At 36.2% G+C, this 9,844-nt stretch overlaps 1 protein-coding gene across 1 annotated transcript; it reads right to left on the bottom strand.

The window, feature by feature from the left end:
* Positions 1–2,193, bottom strand: LOC110775640 (uncharacterized). Its single transcript, XM_021980249.2, has 3 exons — positions 1,998–2,193; positions 667–970; positions 1–141 (listed from the first exon to the last, which is right to left on the bottom strand). Exons 1-3 carry the CDS (start codon positions 2,152–2,154, stop codon positions 132–134), a joined length of 471 nt encoding a protein of 156 aa, XP_021835941.2. The 5' UTR covers positions 2,155–2,193; the 3' UTR covers positions 1–131.
* Between the last annotated feature and the right edge of the window lie 7,651 nt (positions 2,194–9,844).

The following is a 9,844-nucleotide window of genomic DNA, read 5'->3' as shown; positions in this document are numbered from 1 at the left end:
TAATAAGCTATATTTTATATGTAAACTTTTGTTGAAAATTTGAAATATTCATTCATATCTGGCAGTACGTAAGCTATGGTAATCTAGTGATGGATGTTCACTCCTCCAGTACTCTGTATTCTCTAATGACATCATGCTACCCTGCAAAAATAAGAAACATATAATGCTATCAGCACTTTAAACACAATCAAACTCTAAAAATTAGAGAGTAATTTTATTTCATTGATCAATATACAATCAAACTCTCAAACTAGGGAGTAATTGTATTTGATTGATCAATATTCATAGGGTTACAATGATACTGCTAATCATATTAGGAAATAATCTGTAATGATACCTAACAAAATATGTAGACTTAGGGTTTTTAATGCAATTTTATTGTTTTTGCAGCTTGTTATTCAGTAGTATTACATACCCAACAAATTCTGTAGCAATTAAACTAAAGACATGGTAACATGACGTTAAAATGGATTTTGAGTGCAATTTGTTAGAAATAGTCTTCATTTGAATTAAGTCATATATACATGGAAGAAATATGATATTAAGTATATTGTATAACCTTAAATATGATTTTGTGCTTTGTATATTGAATTGTTATAGGCTTAAATTATTGGGCGAAGTGGGGCAACGGGCTTGATATGCTTGTAATGAAATAAGCAAACTTACTGCTCGAATTGAACGTTAATCGAGGTGGCAGTAAAGGGCTTAACAAGCTGATTAAAGGCGGCAGTAGAGAGGACAAGGGTGGTCCCGGTAGTCGAGGGGTGGTACACGGCGGTGCTTGCTCGGTCAACGATTTTGACCGTGATGGTGGTGCCTGGAATACAAGTGTTAGGGGCAGCTGCACTTATGCAAGTCACTTTGTACTGCTTCCCACAAGCTCTCCCATGGTTCCATATTCCTTCCCCAGCTGCCGCATATAGGTTGTTTGCTGGGAAAGCCGTTGTGTCTTCGTAATAACACCTCGTTGCTGCAACCATACAATCATTTCAGTGATTCTTATTTAAGGATGGTGTACACTAATATTGTACATCAGAATAAAAGTTAACTTAAAACGCTTAAAAATTAACCCAATATATGTATAAGTTATCTATTCTTTTGTGATAACATTTTTCAATCGAATAAAAATTATTCTTATACCTTTAAACATTTAAAATGTTTATCCATCAAATTCATTTTTTGATAATAGAAAGTTAATTAAAACATATTAAAAGTTATACAAGACTGAGTAAAAGTTTGCCGATGTACAATAAATTTATTGTACACCTTATGCGTGCAAGACCTATTGCAATTATTTCCATGTACTCGTATTATATAAATGCATGTCTTGCATCTAGGGGTGACAATGAATCATGTTTGGATCGGGTGAGACTCACCCGCGTCCATCCATCACATTTCATCCGTCATCCAACCCACACATCACCCGTTAAATACTTCTTCTACATCCGACCCATCCATACTCCACGGGTGTTTCGGGTGGATCGGGTTAAATATGAAGGATATTTGAAAATATATAAAAACAACTCAAAGTGACACATATTACAATTAGGAATCAATAGTCCACATATAATAAACATGGCTATTTTTCTTTTTGAAAAAAAAACCATAGCATGACTTTTACAAAGCTTCAGAATTATCAATGTGTTATCCTAGTAAGGGAACGTAATAGTTTATGTTATACTTATGTCTAGTATAATTTTATTTACAATAATCAATATACTCCGTATTAAGAAAGTAAATGACGACATTAAATCTTACAACTAATGTTATAGGTACGTTGATGGATCGGATGGTGTGTTGGATGCACCTTCATCCATATCCGGCCCATCTGTCAACCGATCCATCCATCATCCGTCAAGCATCTGCTTATTTTCGGATTTTTGTCCATATAATCTGGATTGGATGGATGGATACCTATCGATTTCGGTTGAAATTGTCAGCTCTAGATGTATCGTCATTAATCACTCATAAAATTGAGATAGAAAGAATATACTTACGTGTATACGGTGTGTTGTAACCGTAACGTGCGGCCGTGCCATGTTCGGTAGCAGCATAAGCGAGGGGAACAAGGTAGACGAGGAGAAGGCCGAGAGAGAGGGGTAATACCCATTTCTGCCGGCGTGCTTGTGAAAGTTGATGATTTTCAATGCCCATTTTCCTCTTCCAGTAGCTTAGAATGATCTCAAACTACGTACCAAAGAACAATCTAAATATATGTATGATTTTATTATTATTGTTGCTTATTATTTGGTTGTCTATGCGCTAATGTCTAAGCATCAACCATCATTTATTACTTTTGTTTTATTTTTTAACTTTTTAATTGCTAATTTGCTAATTTCGCTAATGGTGTTAAACTTAGAAAAGATAGGAGAATACTAGTTGTCTTCATTTCATCAAAAGAATGTCTCGGGGCATCGCCCGACCCCAAAAACTATTTGTCTTCATTTCATCAAAATGTTATGGTGTATCATTTTTCTTTATGCTAACGTAGTTTTTACCACATATGTTTACATAATATACTTCAGATGAACCGTTCTAAAGCAACATTTGAATTTATATGACCTTATTTTTGTTGCAATAAGTCAAAATAAGTTGAAAGTCTTAAAACAAACATAAGCTTAACCTTTTCAGCCAACCACACTGTTTAATGCTATCTACTTAACAACAACGCGGAAACAATCACCAAATCAAGAATCACATGTAAAAGCATGAATTGAGCGTGAAATACATTTGTAGCATTTACTCTCACTTGCCTCACGAACACGAAGATCCTCGTGTAGTTCCTCTACAATAGTCCACCGGCACGTTCGGATCCCCCTTGATTCCATTAGCTTAGAACTTTCTCAAGATATTTTGGCTATTGAGAAATTCACTCACTTGGAGGCATACAGAGAATTAGGGTTGCAATGTGTGTGGTGTGTAGCATGGAAAACATATTAGGATTTTATGAATAAAACCCTTGGGCAAGGAAAGTGAGTTGACCGACCAAGGTACAAGGCCTTTGGCCGGCCAACACAAGCAACACAGCCTGCGCCCAAGCCAACGGATGTGCAGCGCGGCTGCTGATGTTACTTTGCTTGGCCCCCGCGCGCTTTACAATAAGGCCATGGGTCTGGTGCTTGTAGGGCCTAGGGCTTTGCTGTGCATAGAGATGTCAATTTGATCTGACTCCGACCCAAGTCTGCCCTGATCCGAAAGAAAAAGTGTGATCCAAATCTGAAACATTAAAGTTCGAGTCTGAATCCGACAAAAAAAGTCTACATCCAAATGGGAGGCGAGTCGGATTCTCCGACCCGTTTTGACCCAGTCCGTCCCAGAAAATGGTTTACATCGTATTTTCCACATGGCGTATAAAAGCTGAAGAATCCTAAAAATAACCTAACATTAAATCATTCTCAATGTGTCGCCGACACCTTCATACCTCCTTCTCTTTCACTTTCTATGAATATTCTTTGCATTTACATGTGTATAACATATATATATATATATATATATATATATACACGTTTTTATCAAACATGTAGCGTTTTTTTGGAGTTACAAGGCACTAATTGGGCAATCTACGTCATGCCCAATTAGTGAAGATCACTAAAGTGTGGCTACTACGTCATGCGTTTTATGTACGAGATAATTACAAATCATCATAATAGTGAAGATCTTACCACAGTATGTGCTCATAAACTACTTTATCTAATAAATTGAAGTACACAAAACTAATGATCGTTGATCCAATTATTTACACTTGTGTGTGTTTTAGGATTTTTCAAGAACATTGCCTTATTCACTGGAGGAGATTAATGAGTTTAAAAATCTTTGGGCTGATTACTTTATGAGCAATGTCGATGTTTAGCTTTGTACTTAATTTGAACTCGATCTCTAGCTAGCTAGTTTGTTGTAATATTTAACTTTAATTTTTTATGTTTAAAGTGTAGTTAGATTGGTTGATCTATGATGAATTTGCCTTTTGTTGGGTTGTAAACTTTTTTGACAGATATATATTAATGTATTGGAACATTTTCGGTATTGGGGATGGTCAAATTACAAAGGAGACTCTGCCAAAATTTTCACCTAAGTTACTTTTATTTTTATGCTCTGGATAGTGTAATGAGAGGTGCATAAAAGCTGCTAAATAAAAATATCCGAAAAAAGAAAAAAATTACACCAATGCCTTTTACGTCGTTTGCGTCGCAGTTTAAGCTAAAGTGCTACGCAAATGACTGTTATTTGCGTCGCACTTTAGTCAATTGTGTCGCTGCCAGTTGCGTCGCACTAATGTGTGACGCAAATGAATGTTTTTCCACTAGTGTATGTCTAGATCAAAACCAATGTGTCCATATCACAATTGATATGTCTAGATCGTGTAAATATCAAAATCGATCTACGTCTAAATCATGTAGAGATCAAAACCGATATGCTCTTATCTGTTCATGTCAGAATATTAATACAACATTTTATGTTATATTTATATTAATACCAAATTTCATTTTCGTATTAATATTAATACATGATCATGTTAATACAATAGGTAAAAGAAGAATCATTTTATCATTAAAATTAATATTAAAACAATATTTCATATTAATACGTTTTTTTTTAGTATAGGTATTTATAGTAAAAAAAAAAAAGTTAGTTGAAGAACTACAAGTCTATCTAATATAAAAATTAGTTAAATTGTATTATGAGAAAAGTCAAAATAAATATTGTAATTTATTTTACAAGTAATATTAATTATGACTTTAGTTATTTGACCTATTAATAATAATTGTATGTTTTTATTTAAATCTTAATTCTTATAAATCAGACCAGGTCAAAAAAAGTAAGTTCATATCATATTATAAAAAATAAGTTTAGATCAGATCAAAGTAGGAGAAATTAGGTGAACTAAATGGGGCCTTGAATACGACTTTGAACAACCCATGACGTGATAAGAGACCCGCATGCTAGCACAAAACAAGTCTGGCCCAACGACATGTAGGCCATGATAAGCAATGGATCAGATTTTGGCCCAGTCGAATGTGTCGTTTACTCGTTACTCTTAGCCGTGGGCCTGCTCATATAGGTCATAGCCAGTAGAAACAAAAATGGCTTCACCATGAAATGAATCTTTAGCATTAGCAACGCACACCCCAAATTAAAAAAGCTTCAAAAAATTACTATTAGAAAATAAAAAAAGTGGGTGAGGTCAAAAAAGTGCAAGGGGGAAAAGAATGGATGATTGGCGTGGGGAACCAAGTATAAAATGCAAACAGCACGCTATTGAGAAGTGAGAACAACGAACAAAGGCGTACAACTACTCGCAGCCTACATTGGAGACATTCACATCTTTCAATACTGACACCCCTCAACCCCCCCCCCCCCCCCCCTTCTTGTGCGTTCTCTCCGTCTTACAAAATTAAGTTTTCGATTTAATAAGTTTACTTACATTTAAATATAGTGCATCGCTATTCGACGTCCTCGTACGTTAATAACGCCCGCGTATTTTACATGAAAGAACATTTGTGCCCTTATAAACTTTCACCCTCCCTCTTTCTCCGGTTTATCTAAACATTTTCCGGAAAATAAAACCTGGGAAAAATATTTCTTTAAATTTGTGTTTGCATTTTATTTAATTATGTAATTGTTAAAAAATTACGACATTTTATAATTCGTTTTAAAAAATCATTTTAAAAATCTATTTTCAAAAAAATGTAAAAAATCTGTTAAAAAATTCGGTAATTTTTTTAAAAAATAATCTCTTAAAAAAATCTTGGAAAAAAAAATTATGTAAATATAAAATGTTTAAAATAATTTTTTAAAATGTAAATATAAAATGTAAACATAAAATTAGTAATAAAATGTTTAAAGTAATTTTTTTTAAACACTAAATGCCGCCCAAAAATGACGTTTTGGGCCATGGTTGTGCCGCCTTGGAAAAGCGGCGGCGACCATGGTTCAACCACCCAAGATCTGCGGCTGAACCATGGTCGCCTCCGCTTTTCTGGGGTGGCACAACCACGGTCCCGACCGCCATTTCTGGGCGACAACGTCAAGTTCAAAAAAAAAAAATAAGCACTTACCAATCGAAGCCGCGACGCAGGCGGAGGTAGGGACGGCGGCGCAAGGCCTCTTTGGCGACATCTCCTCTTCATGGTTTCTCTTCGTCAACTGCCCTCTTCTCTTCGAGGCAAAGCACCGGCGCATCGGAAGGGGAGGGGAGGTTTTTATGTGCAGCGGCAGCGACAATGGTGTTCTCGAGCAACGATAGGGGCAACGACAAGTTCCGGTGGGTAGTGTAGCGGCGCAGGTGCAGTGTGTGCAGTGATGGTGGTTAAGGTGTGGTGCGGTTTGTGGTGGTGGCGGTGATTGACGGCAGGGAAGGAAGGGATGAGGTGAGAGGAGAATGGGAGAGAGGGGGGTCAATTTTTACAGGGGTAGTAGTGTACTTTTACCATTAAAATGAGGGTGTTTTTAGCAGAATAGGACGTCGAATAAAAACCCCCTAAATATATTTCATTCGTATTTTATTAGGAGTCACATGTTGATTGTCACACGTATTAAGGAATGACAGTTGAATCTAATAAAAATAATAAAACAAGTTCGGGAAGGAGTAATAACAAAATAGAAAGAAATAGATGATAGAAAAAAATATTTTAATCAAAGTAAAGAGGAAGTTTATTGTAGTGGTGGTGTCTAAAGAAAATTAGACATACTCCATATTAAAAAATTAGAATGTGGGGTAAAAATGTTGCTAAAAATAAAAGTGTAATTCATAATAAAAGACGGCCGAGAATGGTAAGCGTGACTCATAAAAAACACGGAGGGAATATTCAATAAATTTTACAGTAAAACAGGTTAAATGAATATATTAATGTCTAGTCAAGTTTAACATGTTTCAATCAATTTAAATATATTCAAGAGATTTCCGATAAAAAGAACACACCCTTATTCTATCAGTCTTTAGGAGACTCAATGTTACTATAGCATAGCCAATTTATTTAGAATTTCACCCAAGACAAGGCTTATCAAAATCAATACTCCCTCTTTCTTTCAGTTTCTTCTACGGAGTACACTCCGTACGAGTGAATGTAAGAAAAAAAATTATTTCCTCCATTTTTTTTAGGAGTTACATGTTGACCTTCATAAGTAATAAAGCAAGTGTGAGAGGAATCAATAAACAAATAGAAAAAAGTTGGTGAAAGAGTATTTCAATCAAAGAAAAGAGAAAGTTTATTTAGTAGTGGCCGCATAGGAAAGATTATATGTCTATTATATAAGTGAAGAGTTGAGGTTATTTTAGTAAAACCACTTTTGGTGTCCCCCTTGGAATAGACGACAATACCCCCAGATTTTCACAAATTATTTAAATTACAATGATGATTTGATAAATCAAGCTCAGCTCGTGTGACGCATCCACTCTCAACCCTACCCTAATTAATTAGGATTCCCCCCATTTTCTTCAACCTAAAACAGTAAATCCCCAATTTCTCTCTCCTATTTTTGCTCTAATTTTTACCCCAAATTTCTTCAATTTTCTTGCCGAAATATGCTTAAAATATGCATCAACCAAAAAATTTAGCATAATGGAACCAAAAAATTCATGAAATAAAACCCTAGAAAGTTCAAATTTCAAATTCGAGCGAAGTAACGAATGGATCGAAACGACGAATAAGAGAATCAACGTAAAGTAATGTTAGGTTATGATACATATGACATTTACATAGATCATGCGGAAACAACCATTAACCCAGGAAACATATTATTTACACATAATCATATAGCATAATTAGATGCATACTCTTTGTTGCGTGCCTTCCCTAGCTGCGCCCGAACCGAACAAGAACAAGTCTTTTAGGACTCCAAATGTCGTCCCTCCGTAGATAGTCCACAGCACGTCCGGATCCGCCTTAAGATTGACCAACTAGAATCGCCCTTAAGGTACTAGAAAATTTCGGCACTTTTGAGCAAGATGTGTGTTTGATTTTCTCTCAAAAAACTCACTTTTGAATACTTTGAAACTTGTATATAAATTATGACCCCTAGGCCTTTATTTATAGAGTTATGGAAAAGGAATCGTAATCCTAGTAGGATGCGAATTAATTGGAATTAGAATCCTACATGAATTCTATTTAATTAATTTATCCAATTAGGAATAGACATTTAATCATACACTGACTCTTGCAGATTCAGGAATCACGCATGAGCACAAACTCACACACACACGGCAGCCACAAGGACTGCCCATGCGTGCGAGCTGCAGCCCACGCAGCAAGGCCCACGCATCCGTGGCCTTGGCGCGCGCTGGGCTTGTGACGTGCGTGCTTGCTGGGCGACGGCCTGGCTTCGTGCTGGGCCTTCGTCCGGCAGGCCTCGTCCGATGCTAATTCGTACGATACGCTTCCGATTAAATTTCCATTTCCGGAATCTATTTCCGATACGAACAATATTTAATATTTCCGATTCCGGAATTAATTTCCGTTTCGAACAAATATTTAATATTTCCGTTTCCGGAATTATTTTCCGATTCCGGCAATATTTCCGATTCTGACAATATTTCCGTTTCCGGCAATATTTCCGATTCTGGTAATATTTCCATTTCCAATAATATTTTCCGATACGTACCATGTTTCCGTTTCCGGCAACATCTACGACTTGGATAATATTCATATTTCCGATACGATCCATATTTCCGTTTCCGGCAATATCATCGTTTCCGGAGTATTCATTTCTTGCCTGTGACGATCTTAGCTCCCACTGAAACCAAGATCCGTCGGTTCCGAATATTCATAGATGGAGTATTTAATGCCATTTAAATACTTGATCCGTTTACGTACTATTTGTGTGACCCTACGGGTTCAGTCAAGAGTAAGCTGTGGATTAATATCATTAATTCCACTTGAACTGAAGCGGCCTCTAGCTAGGCATTCAGCTCACTTGATCTCACTGAATTATTAACTTGTTAATTAATACTGAACCGCATTTATTAGACTTAACATAGAATGCATACTTGGACCAAGGGCATTATTTCCTTCAGTCTCCCACTTGTCCTTAGGGACAAGTGTGCATTTCCTAATTCCTTTGTCGCTCGATGCTTGCTCTTGAACATAAGGTAAGAGTTGTCATCCTTATTATGTCCAGAGGTGTTCCTCGGTTTCAGAGTTCAACTGATCAAATAAACAGATAATCATAGCCTATGATTCATCCGAGCACGGCCATGCATTTCACAGTTTCTAGCTCTCCGAGTGGCCTTGTACAACTTTTAAGCATCTCATCCCGATTTATGGGAGGACAATCCCAATCTTGCGATCTTGAGATTAGACTTCGTTTGATAGGTGATTACCTGAGCGTTGCCTTTATAGCCTCCTTTTACGGTGCGACGGTTGGTCAACGTCAAAGCAACCAGTTCTCAAACAAGTAATCTCAAATCACTCAGGTATTGAGGATTTAGTGTCTAATAATTTAATGAAATTTACTTATGACAGACTTTCATCTCTTACAGTAAAGTTTCATAGGTCTTGTCCGATACTAGTCTTCCCAAAGTAAGTATCTATGCAAATGATTATGACATTGCCATGTCCACATAGTTCAAGAAACAGAACTACTAGTCATCTTGCATTCTAATCGTCTAACGTTTTCTATGCGTCCAATTTTATAGAAAACTCCGATTAGGGACCATTTTCAACCTTTGACATTCAAGTTCACTTGATAGACATTTCTTAGTCACAGGACTGGTCCTGACAGTCTATCTTGAATATATCGTCAAGTTGAAGGGACTCATCATTTAATAAACCACAAATTAAATGGAAAAATGAATTTCTTTCATTTATTGTGAATGATTAACCAATAATGTTTTACAAAGATTTAAACT

Source organism: Spinacia oleracea, chromosome 1 (genome assembly GCF_020520425.1).
Source record: "Spinacia oleracea cultivar Varoflay chromosome 1, BTI_SOV_V1, whole genome shotgun sequence".
In the NCBI taxonomy this organism is placed as follows: Eukaryota; Viridiplantae; Streptophyta; class Magnoliopsida; order Caryophyllales; family Amaranthaceae; genus Spinacia; species Spinacia oleracea.
This window is presented reverse-complemented; position numbering and strand designations above follow the sequence as displayed.